At 41.8% G+C, this 16,894-nt stretch overlaps 1 protein-coding gene across 1 annotated transcript in view; it reads right to left on the bottom strand.

Moving 5' to 3' along the window:
• Positions 1-16,894, bottom strand: part of ano3 (anoctamin 3) — an 84,570-nt gene that overhangs the window by 31,280 nt on the left and 36,396 nt on the right. Inside the window, exons 12-19 of the mRNA XM_065002936.1 lie at positions 16,573-16,669; positions 12,388-12,448; positions 6,052-6,134; positions 3,965-4,105; positions 2,669-2,833; positions 904-940; positions 332-443; positions 1-20 (exon numbers count right to left, since the gene is read on the bottom strand). The exon at positions 1-20 is cut by the window's left edge and continues 38 nt beyond it. Of these exons, the coding sequence (XP_064859008.1) occupies positions 1-20; positions 332-443; positions 904-940; positions 2,669-2,833; positions 3,965-4,105; positions 6,052-6,134; positions 12,388-12,448; positions 16,573-16,669 (716 nt within the window). The remainder of the gene's footprint in view (positions 21-331; positions 444-903; positions 941-2,668; positions 2,834-3,964; positions 4,106-6,051; positions 6,135-12,387; positions 12,449-16,572; positions 16,670-16,894) is intronic.

Here is a 16,894-nt window from a genome sequence, read left to right as displayed (position 1 = left end):
TCCCTGGTCTGCCGGCGAACCTAAACACAGTCAGAGAGAAGACATTGGCTGATAAAACTACTCAATTATCAGGACAGTTCAATAAACGACTAACTCTGAGCTGCGGGGGGGGGGGGGGGGGGGGGATTGAAACGCGCACAGAGCTCGTTGTAGAAGTTTAACCAAAGTTTTCAATGAGACATCAGCCACACAGACGACTTGTTTGGTGAATCAACTCAGGGAATCTGAAGAATCATAAAATTGTCAATTGAAAATTGTAATAACTGAAAATACCGGAGGGACCTTGTAGAACTGTCTGTTGCAATATTTATTGAGACGTTGTAATATTTACCTTCCAAGGAAGAATGCAATGTAGAAGGTAGAGCTGTTCAAGTTAACAAACTGGAAGAGAAACATCTTGAGAGCAAAACTGTTTTCCCACTCTGACTCAGTCCGTGGGTGTTCTACAGAGAGAGACACACACAGAGTGAGAAAGACAGAGAGAGAGAGAGAGAGACAGAGAGAGACAGAGACAGAGAGAGCGAGAGAGACACACACAGAGAGACAGAGAATGACACAGAGAGAAAGAGAGACAGAGAGAGAACAGATAGAGAGAGAGAGAGACACACACAGAGAAACAGAGACACACACACAGAGTGAGAAAGACAGAGAGAGAGAGAGAGAGAGAGAGAGAGAGAGAGAGAGAGAGAGAGACAGAGAAAGACACAGAGAGACATAGAGAGAAAGAGAGCGACAGAGAGAGAACAGAGAGAACAGAGAGAGAGACCCAGAGAACAGAGAGAGAGGAATAGAGAGGAACAGAGAGAGAGAGAGAGAGAGATGTTGACATGGACCTCTGAAGCGTAAGATACTGAAGCAACAAGATGTGCATCTTCAGAGGGATCTTGAGGGGGTAATAATTACCTAAATTTGTGAGCAGATAGGCCACCTTTTCATATACCTGATGAAAGAAATACAGTAACACTTGACAAATAGCCTGACTAAATACAAGCCAGTTGTGAGACATAAAGATGATATGTATTACGTAATCAATGAGACAACAAGCGTCGCAAAAGAAGCATCTTGTACAGTGAATAATAAGAAAGCTTGTATTTTATAACTCTGCAAACTGCAAAATACACGTTTATGTAATATAAAATATTACCGTGAATCATCTATGTAACACATGTTGGACTTAAAATACTGTTTGACTGAGCGTATCAGATGGCTTGGCTTGGTTTGGCAAGACACCCACCACATTCACAGACATGGTGATCATGAAGTTCAAATCTGATTGTGGATCAGTTATACAACGTTATTCTGTATGACTGTGTATATCCAGTGGGCTGGTTTGGACATGATCAAGTCTCCAATGACACCCTGTCCCCGAGTGGCGCAGCGGTCTAAGAGGCACTGCGTCTCAGTGCTTGAGGCTGTCACTACAGACACCCTGGTTCGATTCCAAGGCTGCATCACATCCGGCCGTCATTGGGAGTCCCATAGGGCGGCGCACAATTGGCCCAGCGTCGTCCGGGTTTGGCCGGGGTAGGCCGTCATTGTAAATAAGAATTTGTTCGTAACTGACTTGCCCAGTTAAATAAAGGTTACTTTAAAATATATAGTATACTACTTTTGAACGGAAGTATATATAGTATACTACTTTTGAACGGTAGTATATATAGTATACTACTTTTGAACGGTAGCATATATAGTTTACTACTTTTGAACAGTAGCATTTAATAGTATACTACTTTTGAACGGTAGTATATATAGTATACTACTTTTGAACGGTAGTATATATAGTATACTACTTTTGAACGGTAGTATATATAGTATACTACTTTTGAACGGTAGCATTTAATATTATACTACTTTTGAACGGTAGTATATATAGTATACTACTTTTGAACGGTAGTATATATAGTATACTACTTTTGAATGGTAGCATTAAAGAGTATACTACTTTTGAACGGTAGTATATATAGTATACTACTTTTGAACGGTAGTATATATAGTATACTACTTTTGAACGGTAGTATATTTAGTATACTACTTTTGAACAGTAGTATATATAGTATACTACTTTTGAACGATAGTATATATAGTTTACTACTTTTGAACGGTAGTATATATATTATACTACTTTTGAACGGTAGTATATATAGTATACTACTTTTGATCAGGGCCCATAGGGAAGGCAATAGGGTGCCATAAAGTTTTTATTTTCTATTCCATTCCATTCTATCTATGGATTCTATTCCATTCCATTCTATCTATGGATTCTATTCCATTCCATTCTATCTATGGATTCTATTCTATCTATGGATTCTATTCCATTCCATTCTATCTATGGATTCTATTCCATTCCATTCTATCTATGGATTCTATTCCATTCTATCTATGGATTCTATTCCATTCTATCTATGGATTCTATTCCATTCCATTCTATCTATGGATTCTATTCCATTCCATTCTATCTATGGATTCTATTCCATTCCATTCTATCTATGGATTCTATTCCATTCTATCTATGGATTCTATTCCATTCCATTCTATCTATGGATTCTATTCCATTCTATCTATGGATTCTATTCCATTCCATTCTATCTATGGATTCTATTCCATTCTATCTATGGATTCTATTCCATTCCATTCTATCTATGGATTCTATTCCATTCCAGACACCCACCACATTGAGAGACATGATGATCATGAAGTTGATACAGACTCCGGTGCCAGAGGTGGCAAACTGCCAGTTCTTCTTGACAAACTCCCAGTCGAACGATGCAAACTTCTCCATGGCAATCAGTCGGAACACCACCACAGCAAACACTGCAGTCAGCACCAGAGACATCTGGGGAGTGAACACACACATACACAGATAGAGAGTGGCGGCGGAGAGAGTGGCGGAGGAGAGAGAGAGAGAGGAGAGAGAGTGGCGGAGGAGAGAGAGAGAGAGGAGAGAGAGAGAGAGAGAGAGAGTGGCGGAGAGAGAGAGAGAGAGAGAGAGAGAGAGGAGAGAGAGAGTGGCGGAGGAGAGAGAGAGAGGAGAGAGAGAGAGAGAGAGAGAGAGAGAGAGAGAGAGAGAGACCGACAGAGAGAGACCGACAGAGAGAGAGAGAGAGAGAGAGAGGCAGAGAGAGAGAGAGGCAGAGAGAGAGACAGACAGAGAGAGAGAAAGAGAGAGTAAATATATCTGTCATCATTACAGTATCTTCTGAGGATGCATGTTATGAGGCTAGCAGTATTTTAAGCAATAAGGCCTGAGAATGTGTGATATATGGCCAATATACCACGGCTAAGGACTGTTCTTAGGCAACACAGAGTGCCTGGACACAGCCCTTAGCCGTGGTATATTGGCCATATATATCACAAACCCCTGAGGTGCCTTATTGCTATTATAAACTGGTTACCAATGTAATTAGAGCAGTAAACAAGTGTTTTAACGTCATACTGTTGCGTCAAATGCTGTTTCAGCCAATCAGCATCCAGGACCCAAACTACCTGGTTTATATAATGGGTCTAGTCTGGGATTGTGTGTTTACGATGCTTATTGGTCATATTGGTAAACAATGAATCATCGTTACGTGTCTCGGTCTCTAGACACTTCCTATTGTTGATGAGTGATGAGGATCATTGGGAAAACAATCCCCAACAACAGCCACTATTTCCAGTTGATTGTATTTGGTTGTATTTCTGGCTCCTATCCACCAGGGGGTGGTAGTAGGCTGCTAGAAGCTCGTTACCGTATTACACATTGAAAAGGTAATAAACAAGTAAACAGCATTCCAGGATTGGGGTCAGTTACATTTAAATTATATTCAATTTAGAAAATAAACCAAAATTCCAAATCCAATTTTCTTCATTGCTTTTCAATTAAAGCATTTAAGTTTACTTTCAGAATTGACTGAATTGAAATGGAATCGACCCACTGAGCACAGATCCACAGTACAGCCTGATGACTCATGTGATGACATGTTCTTACCATGAAGAAGATGCCAGACACAGAGACCATGAGTCTGCTGAGTTTGTCAGTGAAGGGCTGGAAGGGCTCCGGCTTGCCAGAGATAGGGTTTACTCTCTCTACTCGGGAGTACTTGGCTTCGAACTGGGGCCGCAGATTCTCCTGGGACAAACACACATACACTCCAGTATATCATACCAATAACTGATATTTCTGACTGGTCCAATCATAGATACCCCTGACCCAGTCAATACTAGGACCGTATCCTAACTACAGTAGTACGTGCTCATGACATATCATATGGATCAACCAGACATTGCTGACTGAGTAATGTCTGAATACCAGTGTTCATACAGTACCAGTCAACAGATTGGACACACCCTAGTCATTCCAGGGGCTTACATTATTTTGACTATTTTCTACATTGTAGAATAATAGTGAAGACATCAAAACTATGAAATAACACATATGGAATCATGTAGTAACCAAAAAAGTGTTAAACAAATCAAAATACATTTTATATTTTGAGATTCTTCAATGTAGCCACCTGCCTTGATGACAGCTTTGTTCACTCTTGGCATTCTCTCAACCAGCTTCATGAGGTAGTCACCTGGAATGCATTTCAATTAACATGTGTGCTTTGTTAAAAGTTAATTTGTGGAATTTCTTTCCTTCTTAATGCATTTGAGCCAATCAGTTGTGTTGTGACATGGTAGGGGTGGTATACAGAAGATAGCCCTATTTGGTAAAAGACCAAGTCCATATTATGTCAAGAATGGCTCAAATTAGTGAAGAGAAACGGCAGTCCATCATTACTTTAAGACATGAAGGTCCATCAATCCGGAAAATTTCAAGAACTTTGAAAGTGCAGTCGCAAAAACCATCAAGCGCTATGATGAAACTGGCTCTCATGAGGACCGCCACAGGAAAGGAAGACCCAGAGTTACCTCTGCTGCAGAGGATAAGTTAATTAGAGTTACCAGCCTCAGAAATTGCAACCCAAATAAATGCTTCACAGAGTTCAAGTAACAGACAGATTTCAACATCCACTGTTCAGAGGCGACTGGGTGAATCAGACATTCATGGTCAAATTGCTGCAAAGAAACCACTACTAAAGGACACCAATAAGAAGAAGAGACTTGCTCGGGCCAAGAAACACGAGCAATGGACATTAGACCAGTGGAAATCTGTCATTTGGTTTGATGAGTCCAAATGTCAAATTTCTGGTTCCAATCGCCGTGTCTTTGTGAGATGCTGAGTAGGTGAACAGATGATCTCCACAAGTGTTGTTCCCACCGTGAAGCATGGAGGAGGTGTGATGGTGTGGGGGTGCTTTGCTGGTGACACTGTCAGTGATTTATTTAGAATTCAAGGCACACCTAACCAGCATGGCTACCACAGTATTCTGCAGCGATACGCCATCCCATCTGGTTTGCTCTTAGTGGGACTATCATTTGTTTTCAACAGGACAATGATGCAAAACACACCTCCAGACTGTGTAAAGGCTATTTGACCAAGAAGGAGAGTGCTGCATCAGAGGACTTGGCCTCCACAATCCCCCGAACTCAACCCATTTGAGATGGTTTGGGATGAGTTGGACAGCAGAGTGAAGGAAAAGCAGCCAACAAGTGCTCAGCATACGTGGGAACTCCTTCAAGACTGTGGGAAAAGCATTCCAAGTGAAGCTGGTTGAAAGAATGCTCTCATCGAGGCAAAGGGTGGCTACTTTGATGAATCTAAAATCTAAAATATATTTTGATTTGTTTAACACTTTTCTGGTTACTACATGATTCCATATGTGTTATTTCATAGTTTTCGCTATTATTCTACAATGTAGAAAACAGTCAAAATAAAGAAAAACCATTGAATGAGTAGGTGTGTCCACACTGTTGACTGGCACTGTAAATGTACATGTCTTTGACATATCATATTAATATACCAGATATTGCTGACTAACCTCTTACTCTAACCAATCAACAGTTTCTAAATGACTTGACCGTATCATACGTAACATAATGACGTTATGTAGTAGTATTGTAGTAGTAGTATACATGACAAGAATCACATGATATCATATAAATAAAGCAGGTATTGGTGGATAGACCAACCTCTTCCTCCTCCCAGTCGATGAGGTCCCAGTCATAAGTCAGCTCCGCCCTCCGCCTCTTCCAGAACTCCAGGAACACCGTGGCTACAGGGACAACATTCCAACAGAACACGGATCAATCAACATTCCATGGAATGACTGAATTGATTTATTCCTCTATGTAGAAAATAGAAATAGATTTATTATAGATTTATACGTCTCTTGGCGGTGCCCATCGTCGATATTTTTGACAATTGTGGGAGGGGCCACATTGATATTTAAATTCTCGAGGGGGAATAACTCTATGGCATATTCCCTAAACACAGAAACATTGGATACACAAGAGAATCATGGTGACTTCTAATACCGATTCAAGTAGCAATATTTTGAATCGGCAGCAGAATTGGGCAGAATTGAAGTTTTTCCATGCCTGTTTGATTTGGCAGTCTCCTGTTCAGGATATAGTTTAACGTAGACTGACCCACTTCTCTGTTTAAAGAGGAGTAGACGAGGAAGAGCAGCCAATCAGATGGGCCGACCCATTTTTCATCTGAGCCTCATGTGCTGCAGGGCTGTTGCTTCCTGCTCGTCTACACTGCCACTAGAAAAGTCAACCAGTCTGATTGGACCAAGACTTGCTGTCCAGGTGTACAACACGTTTGTTCCATACTGATGGAAAGAAAGATGCCATTACGAGACCAGACGGGTCTACTGTGACCCCAGACACACCAGTCACAACAGAGACTTCATTTACTGTGACCCCAGACACCCCAGACACACCAGAGGCTTCATTTACTGTGACCCCAGACACACCAGAGGCTTCATTTACTGTGACCCCAGACACACCAGAGGCTTCATTTACTGTGACCCCAGACACACCAGTCACAACAGAGGCTTCATTTACTGTGACCCCAGACACACCAGTCACACCAGAGGCTTCATTTACTGTGACCTCAGACACACCAGAGGCTTCATTTAATGTGACCCCAGACACACCAGAGGCTTCATTTACTGTGACCCCAGACACACCAGTCACAACAGAGGCTTCATTTACTGTGACCCCAGACACACCAGTCACAACAGAGGCTCCATTTACTGTGACCCCAGACACACCAGAGGATTCATTTAATGTGACCCCAGACACAACAGAGGCTTCATTTACTGTGACCCCAGACACACCAGTCACAACAGAGGCTTCATTTACTGTGACTCCAGACACACCAGTCACAACAGAGTCTTCATTTACTGTGACCCCAGACACACCAGTCACAACAGAGGCTTCATTTACTGTGACCCCAGACACACCAGTCACAACAGAGTCTTCATTTACTGTGACCCCAGACACACCAGTCACAACAGAGGCTTCATTTACTGTGACCCCAGACACACCAGTCACAACAGAGGCTTCATTTACTGTGACCCCAGACACACCAGTCACAACAGAGGCTTCATTTACTGTGACCCCAGACACACCAGAGGCTTCATTTACTGTGACCCCAGACACACCAGAGGCTTCATTTACTGTGACCCCAGACACACCAGTCACAACAGCCCAGCAAGTTTTCCCATAAACCTGGGTGATTATTGAGCAGACCAGCCTAAGGGACGGGGTGATTATTCAGCAGACCAGCCTAAGGGATGGGGTGATTATTCAGCAGACCAGCCTAGCTGTTGGATGGATCAATAGTACAGTGTGTTTGGTTGCAGCAGCCTACAGTGAGTTTCCTATTGATCGTAATGAAGTCAGGGCCTCGGTCCCATAAGGCACCCTATTCTCATGGTCGATGGTCCCTGGTCAAAAGTAGGTCACTATAAAGGGGAAAGGGTGCCATTTGGGACAAATCCTGGATGTTTTCCATTTCCTGTCCTGGAGGTGTGGACAGAGCTGAGGGAAGATTGCTTTGGATGGGCGTTAAGAGAATGATGCTGGTCCACAGTCCCAACAGGAGCAGTGTTAGCTAACATCAGTGTGATACTGTGTGGGTGTTTCCTCTCAAAGAGCACATGAACGTGCACACACACACACACGCACGCAGGCAGGCAGGCACACACACACACACACACACACACACACACACACACACACACACACACACACACACACACACACACACACACACACACACACACACACACAGGCAGGCACGCACACACGCACACACACAGGCAGGCACACACACACAGGCAGGCAGGCACACACACACAGGCAGGCAGGCACACACACACACACAGGCAGGCACACACACACAGGCAGGCAGGCACACACACACAGGCAGGCACACACACAGGCAGGCACACACACACACAGGCAGGCAGGCACACACACACACAGGCAGGCACACACACACAGGCAGGCACACACACACAGGCAGGCACACACACACACACAGGCAGGCACGCACACACACAGGCAGGCAGGCAGGCAGGCACACACACAGGCAGGCAGGCAGGCACTCACACACACAGGCAGGCAGGCAGGCACACACACAGGCAGGCACACACACAGGCAGGCAGGCAGGCACACACACACACACACACAGGCAGGCAGGCAGGCAGGCAGGCACACACACAGGCAGGCAGGCAGGCAGGCAGGCAGGCAGGCACACACACACAGGCAGGCACACACAACTTCTCCCTCCTGGGTGTTTCATTACTAATTACTATTAGACTTAATTAGTAGGGGAGACTGGGGAACAAAGTAACCGTTTTAGAGTTTTACTTACTATGAAAATAACATTTGAGGCAGATTCATAAAACTTTCATACAAACAACATACATGTATTTGGTACCGTTATACACTGTAACAAAGTTTCTAGGACCCACCTGTACAATTCAACCGACAGTGGTGGAAGTGACATGTCCACCTTGTATTTCTCATAGGGTTCATTGTAAACAGGCTGCGGGGTTCATTGTAACACTGTCTTCAATGGTAAAAAATCTTCCAAATATCAGTTTGAAACTGATATCTAGATGAAAATACACAACTTTGTTTTATATATATACAGTACCAGTCAAAAGTTCGGACACACCTACTCATTCAAGGGTTTTTCTTGGATTAGCTAACACAACGTGCCATTGGAACACAGGAGTGATGGTTGCTGATAATGGGCCTCTGTAAGCCTATGTAGATATTCCATTAAAAATCAGCCGTTACCAGCAACAATAGTCATTTACAACATTAACAATATCTACACTGTATTTCGGATCAATTTGATGCTATTTTAACGGACAAAAAAATGGCTTTTCTTTTAAAAACAAGAACATTTCTAAGTGACCCCAAACTTTTGAACGGTAGTGTGTGTATATATATATATATTATTTATTTATTTAAACGTTATTTATTTAGTGTACATCCAAACGTATGACTGGTACTGTATATCCTGAATATATTCTTTAGTAATGACAGGGACCCTAACTATATGTTCACAAAATAAAAATGTCTTATTCGGTAAATGACACAGGACAAGTAGAATCATTGACGTTCTAGATGTATTTTAAAGTGAATCAGGGTTTCCTAGACAGTTTTACTTTCTACTGTATGTAAAAAAATGCTCTCCAGCTTTTGTTTGATTTCTCAGGTGAATATGTTATTTGGTTGCCTTGGAGACGTATTAAAGCTCTAAAAGGATCGATAGATTAATGGTAAATGGTAAAGGGTGTAATGGTAAAGGGTGTAATGGTAAAGGGTGTAATGGTAAAGGGTGTAATGGTAAAGGGTGTAATAGTAAAGGGTGTAATGGTAAAGGGTGTAATGGTAAAGGGTGTAATGGTAAAGGGTGTAATGGTAAAGGGTGTAATGGTAAAGGGTGTAATGCTAACGGGTGTAATGGTAAAGGGTGTAATGGTAAAGGGTGTAATGGTAACGGGTGTAATGGTAAAGGGTGTAATGGTAACGGGTGTAATGGTAAAGGGTGTAATGGTAAAGGGTGTAATGGTAAAGGGTGTAATGGTAAAGGGTGTAATGGTAAAGGGTGTAATGGTAAAGGGTGTGTCTGTGTGTATTTGTCCACGTTTTAAAGTGGCCTTTTATTGTCCCCAGCACAAGGTGGTTAAAAAAAAAGATATTCGCTCAGGTCCCATGATCCAACGGCACAATAGATTTGGTTATTTTCAATCATTTGTGGACAAATACACACATATAAATGATCACAGAAATGTCCCATTTGCACAAAAAGCTTATTTCTCTCAAATGTTGTGGACAAATTTACTTTGCCAAGATAATCCATCCACCTGACAGGTGTGGCATATCAAGAACCTGATTAAACAGCATAATCATTACACATTAACGCTTTAGGGACTCCAAATAGACCGAACATAAAAATAAACAACTTCAAAGATTTAACTGAGTTAATGTTCATAGAAGGTAATCAGTCCATTGAAATACATTCATTAGGCCCTAATCTATGGATTTCACATGGCTGGGAATAGAGATACGCATCTGTTGGTCACAGATACCTTTCAAAAAGAGGTAGGGGCAGATCAGAGATCAGAGATCAGAAAACCAGTCAGTATCTGGTGTGACCAGCATTTGCCGCGCAACACATCTCCTTCGCATAGAGTTGATCAAGCTGTTGATTGTGGCCTGTGTAATGTTGTCCCACTCCTCTTCAATGGCTGTGTGAAGTTGCTGGATCCAGAGCATCCCAAACAGGCTCAAAGGGTGACATGTCTGGTGAGTACGCAGGCCATAGAAGAACTAGCACATTTTCAGCTTCCAGGAATTATGTATCCCTGCGACATTGGGCCATACATTATCATGCTGAAACATGAGGTGAATGGCTGCGGATGAATGGTACGACAATGGGCCTGAGGATCTCGTCACGGTATCTCTGTTCATTAAAATTGCCATTGATAAAATGCAATTGTATTTGTTGTCCGTAGTTTATGTCTGCCCATACCATAACCCCACCGCCACCATGGGGCCCTCTGTTCACAACGCTGACATCAGCCAACCGCTCTCCCACACAACGCCATACATGCTGTCTGCCATCTGCCCGGTACAGTTGAAACCCGGGATTCATTCATGATGAGCACACTTCTCCAGCGTGCCAGAGGCCATCGAAGGTGAGTATTAGCCCACTGAAGTCAGTTACGACGCCGAACTGTAGTCAGGTCAAGACCCCGGTGAAGATGACAAGCAAGCAGATGAGCTTCCCTGAGACGGTTTCTGACAGCTTGTGCAGAAATTATTCGTTGTGCAAACCCACAGTTTCATCAGCTGTCTGGGTGGCTGGTCTCAGACGATCCCGCAGGTGAAGATGCCAGATGTGGAGGTCCTGGGATGGCGTGGTTACATGTGGTCTGCTGTTATGAGGCCGGTTGGACAACTGACAAATTCTCTAAAATGACATTGGAGGCGGCTTATGGTAGAGAAATTATCCTTCATTGGTGGACAATCCCGTAGTCAGCATGCCAATTGCACACTCCCTCAAAACTTGAGACGTCTCTGGCATTGTGTTGTGTGACATAACTGCACATTTTAAAGTGGCCTTTTATTGTCCCCAGCACAAGGTGCACATGTGTAATGATCATGCTGTTTAATCAGGTTCTTGATATGCCACACATGTCAGGTGGATGGATTATATTGGCAAAGTAAATTCGTCCACAACATTTGAGAGAAATAAGCTTTTTGTGCAAATGGAACAATTCTGTGATCATTTATTTCAGCTCATGAAACATGGGACCAACACTTTGCATGTTGTGTTTATATTTTTGTTCAGTGTATCATAAAAGGGCTTTATAAATACATTTGATTCTACTTTTCCACAGCAGTAATAGAAAAGGCTGAGAGAGAAAGAGAGAGACAGAGAGAGAGAGAGAGAGAGGGAGAGACAGAGAGAGAGAGAGAGAGAGAGAGAGAGAGAGAGAGAGAGAGAGAGAGAGAGAGAGAGAGAGAGAGAGAGAGAGGCAGAGTGAGAGAGAGAGAGAGGCAGAGTGAGAGAGAGAGAGAGAGAGAGAGGCAGAGAGAGACAGCGAGGGAGAGAGGCAGAGAGAGAGAGGCAGAGAGAGACAGTGAGAAAGAGAGGCAGAGAGAGAGAGAGAGAGAGAGGCAGAGAGAGAGAGAGAGAGACAGCGAGGGAGAGAGGCAGAGAGAGAGGCAAAGAGAGAGAGAGGCAGAGAGAGAGAGACAGAGAAAGCTAGAGAGAAAGAGAGACAGAGAGAGAGAGAGGGAGAGACAGAACGAGAGAGAGACAGAGAGAGACAGCGAGAGAGAGAGAGAGAGGCAGAGAGAGACAGAGAGAGAGAGAGGGAGAGACAGAGCGAGAGAGAGAGAGGCAGAGAGAGACAAAGAGAGACAGAGAGAGAGAGAGGCAGAGAGAGAGGCCACAGAGAAATACCAAATAATCTCTTTACCTACCCCATATTGCCATAAAGATAGCAAAGAACACAGTCCCTCCATTGTCAAAGAGATGGGTCACCTGCAAAAAGAAAAACACATTGCTCTACATAAACAATTCTCTTCCAGTTCTATTCATTGTAACTGGTAAATAATCAGTCCATCCAGGATTTTGCCATTCTCTGCTTGAAGATTTTTGTTGTTTTGTTTGCTAAATCAATTCCCCGCATATTATGTGACTGCTTAAAAATGTCACCAATCAGGGCACAATAACCACAAAAACAAACAAAAAATTTCAAATCATCACAACATTACACATAAAACTGTCTGATCGTCACACTCCAACACGAGGGCTACGATTTTAACCAATCACCACACCTTTACAGCAATCACCACACCTTTACAGCAATCACCACACCTTTACACCAATCACCACACCTTTACAGCAATCACCACACCTTTACAGCAATCACCACACCTTTACACCAATCACCACACCTTTACACCAATCACCACACCTTTACAGCAATCACCACACCTTTACACCAATCACCACACCTTTACAGCAATCACCACACCTTTACAGCAATCACCACACCTTTACAGCAATCACCACACCTTTACACCAATCACCACACCTTTACAGCAATCACCACACCTTTACACCAATCACCACACCTTTACAGCAATCACCACACCTTTACAGCAATCACCACACCTTTACAGCAATCACCACACCTTTACACCAATCACCACACCTTTACAGCAATCACCACACCTTTACAGCAATCACCACACCTTTACACCAATCACCACACCTTTACACCAATCACCACACCTTTACACCAATCACCACACCTTTACAGCAATCACCACACCTTTACAGCAATCACCACACCTTTACAGCAATCACCACACCTTTACAGCAATCACCACACCTTTACAGCAATCACCACACCTTTACAGCAATCACCACACCTTTACAGCAATCACCACACCTTTACAGCAATCACCACACCTTTACAGCAATCACCACACCTTTACACCAATCACCACACCTTTACAGCAATCACCACACCTTTACAGCATGAAATGATTAAATAAAGTGACACGTCAACACAATGTCCCGCCCGTCAGTGCATATCTCGTGACAAATTGGACAAAACATCATTGAAAATTGCCATGCCAAATGTCAGAACTGCAGTGGGAAAACAAAGCAGATTCTAGAGCGACTGCATAATCAATACTCTCATAAAAATGTTTGCATGACTGTCGCTTTGGATAAAAGCATCTGGTAGACGGCATATTGTTATCATTACCCACCAGAATGGGGCACCATTACTCGGAACATTTACAATATAATATCACAGCAAAACCAAACTGATTGTAATGATGTCCTTTCAACCAGTTTTGCCCACTTCACTTCTGCATGAAAATATATCCACATCACATCCACATACGTTGTGGCAGGTCATACAGCCGTTAAACCCCTCAAATTCAACTCTGGACCTTGAAGCCACTTCCAATATTCTTGTTCTTTCTTCCCCTCTAATTAGAGACTGATTTAGACCTGGGAGACCGGGTAGGTGTGATTCATTATCAGGCAGAACCTAAAAGCAGCAGTAGTCTGGACCTCATAAGGTAAGATTTGAATAGCCCTGCATTAAGTATTTCTGTCATGACTGCTCAGCATAGCTTAACAATAACATGCATCGACTGTTGTGTGATTGATACTTGGGGACAGTAATAGTATTAGTTAACTGTTGTGTGATTGATACTTGGGGACAGTAATAGTACTAGTTAACTGTTGTGTGATTGATACTCGGGGACAGTAATAGTACTAGTTAACTGTTGTGTGATTGATACTCGGGGACAGTAATAGTACTAGTTAACTGTTGTGTGATTGATACTCGGGGACAGTAACAGTACTAGTTAACTGTTGTGTGATTGATACTCGGGGACAGTAACAGTACTAGTTAACTTTTGTGTGATTGATACTCGGGGACAGTAATAGTACTAGTTAACTGTTGTGTGATTGATCCTCAGGGACAGTAACAGTACTAGTTAACTGTTGTGTGATTGATACTCGGGGACAGTAATAGTACTAGTTAACTGTTGTGTGATTGATACTCGGGGACAGTAATAGTACTAGTTAACTGTTGTGTGATTGATACTCGGGGACAGTAACAGTACTAGTTAACTGTTGTGTGATTGATACTCGGGGACAGTAATAGTACTAGTTAACTGTTGTGTGATTGATTCTCAGGGACAGTAACAGTACTAGTTAACTGTTGTGTGATTGATACTCGGGGACAGTAACAGTACTAGTTAACTGTTGTGTGATTGATACTCGGGGACAGTAATAGTACTAGTTAACTGTTGTGTGATTGATACTCGGGGACAGTAATAGTACTAGTTAACTGTTGTGTGATTCATACTCGGGGACAGTAGTAGTACTAGTTAACTGTTGTGTGATTGATACTCGGGGACAGTAATAGTACTAGTTAACTGTTGTGTGATTGATACTCAGGGAGAGTAATAGTACTAGTTAACGGTTGTGTGATTGATACTCGGGGACAGTAATAGTACTAGTTAACTGTTGTGTGATTGATACTCGGGGACAGTAATAGTACTAGTTAACTGTTGTGTGATTGATACTCAGGGAGAGTAATAGTACTAGTTAACGGTTGTGTGATTGATACTCGGGGACAGTAATAGTACTAGTTAACTGTTGTGTGATTGATACTCAGGGAGAGTAATAGTACTAGTTAACTGTTGTGTGATTGATACTCAGGGAGAGTAATAGTACTAGTTAACTGTTGTGTGATTGATACTCGGGGACAGTAATAGTATTAGTTAACTGTTGTGTGATTGATACTCGGGGACAGTAACAGTACTAGTTAACTGTTGTGTGATTGATACTCGGGGACAGTAATAGTACTAGTTAACTGTTGTGTGATTGATACTCGGGGACAGTAATAGTACTAGTTAACTGTTGTGTGATTGATACTCGGGGACAGTAATAGTACTAGTTAACTGTTGTGTGATTGATACTCGGGGACAGTAATAGTACTAGTTAACTGTTGTGTGATTGATACTCGGGGACAGTAATAGTACTAGTTAACTGTTGTGTGATTGATACTTGGGGACAGTAATAGTACTAATTAACTGTTGTGTGATTGATACTCAGGGAGAGTAATAGTACTAGTTAACTGTTGTGTGATTGATACTCAGGGAGAGTAATAGTACTAGTTAACTGTAGTGGTACTTCTGTTTACTATAGTACTTCTACACCTACAGGATACCAGCATAGCGTTCTATTTTTAAACCTGTTAGCTCTAATTCCTCAGGGGTCTTACTAATCTCGGAAGCCACCAAATGTTGTGTGGCTAGCTAGCACATTTATGTTGGCGATCTCAAACTGTTAAGAGAGATTAGCAATTAATTGCCCTTTGCATAGACACAGCTATTATATTCCACTCTGAGCTAACAGGGTGGAATAAAACAGAATAAAACAGAATAGAAAAGAATAGAACAGAACAGAACGGAACAGAATAGAATAAAACAGAATAAAACAGAATATAATAGAACAGAATAGAACAGAATAGAACAGAATAGAATGGAACAGAATAGAACAGAATATAATAGAACAGAATAGAACAGTATAGAACAGAATAGAACAGAATAGAACGGAACAGAATAGAACAGAATATAATAGAACAGAATAGAACAGAACAGAATAGAATAGAACAGAATAGAATAAAACAGAATGAAACAGAATAGAACAGAATATAATAGAACAGAATAGAATGGAACAGAACAGAATAGAACAGAATATAATAGAACAGAATAGAATGGAATAGAACAGAATATAATAGAATAGAACAGAATAGAACAGAATAGAATGGAACAGAATATAATAGAACAGAATATAATAGAACAGAACAGAACAGAATAGAACAGAACAGAATATAATAGAACAGAATATAATAGAACAGAATAGAATAAAATAGAACAGAATATAATATAACAGAATGTAATAGAACAGAATAGATCAGAATAGAACATAAGTCGCTCTGGATAAGAGCGTCTGCTAAATGACTTAAATGTAAATGTAAATAATAGAACAGCACAGAATGTAACAGAATAGAATAGAATAGAATGTAACAGAATAGAACAGAATAGATTAATGGTCTAATTACTGACCTTTGCATAGACACAGCTGTCACTGAGTTTCCAGGTGTTGCAGTTCTCCTCACACATAGGACACATGATAGTAGTGTTGGCCTCACAGATCTCTTTACTGAAGGGACAGACATAGGAAAACTTCATTAACATTTGAACCAGACATAGAGATCAGACATAAAGAGATCGAAATGTATTAAAGTTAAGGTTAGGGGTGTTAAGTTTAGGTTTAAAGTTAAGGTTAGGGGTGTTAAGTTTAGGTTTAAAGTTAAGGTTAGGCCTGTTAAGTTTAGGTTTAAAGTCAAGGTTACGGGTGTTAAGATTAGGTTTAAAGTTAAGGTTA

Source organism: Oncorhynchus nerka, linkage group LG17 (assembly GCF_034236695.1).
Source record: "Oncorhynchus nerka isolate Pitt River linkage group LG17, Oner_Uvic_2.0, whole genome shotgun sequence".
Taxonomy (NCBI): domain Eukaryota; kingdom Metazoa; phylum Chordata; class Actinopteri; order Salmoniformes; family Salmonidae; genus Oncorhynchus; species Oncorhynchus nerka.
Note: the sequence above shows the minus strand (reverse complement) of the source record. Positions and strands in the feature narration are given on the sequence as shown.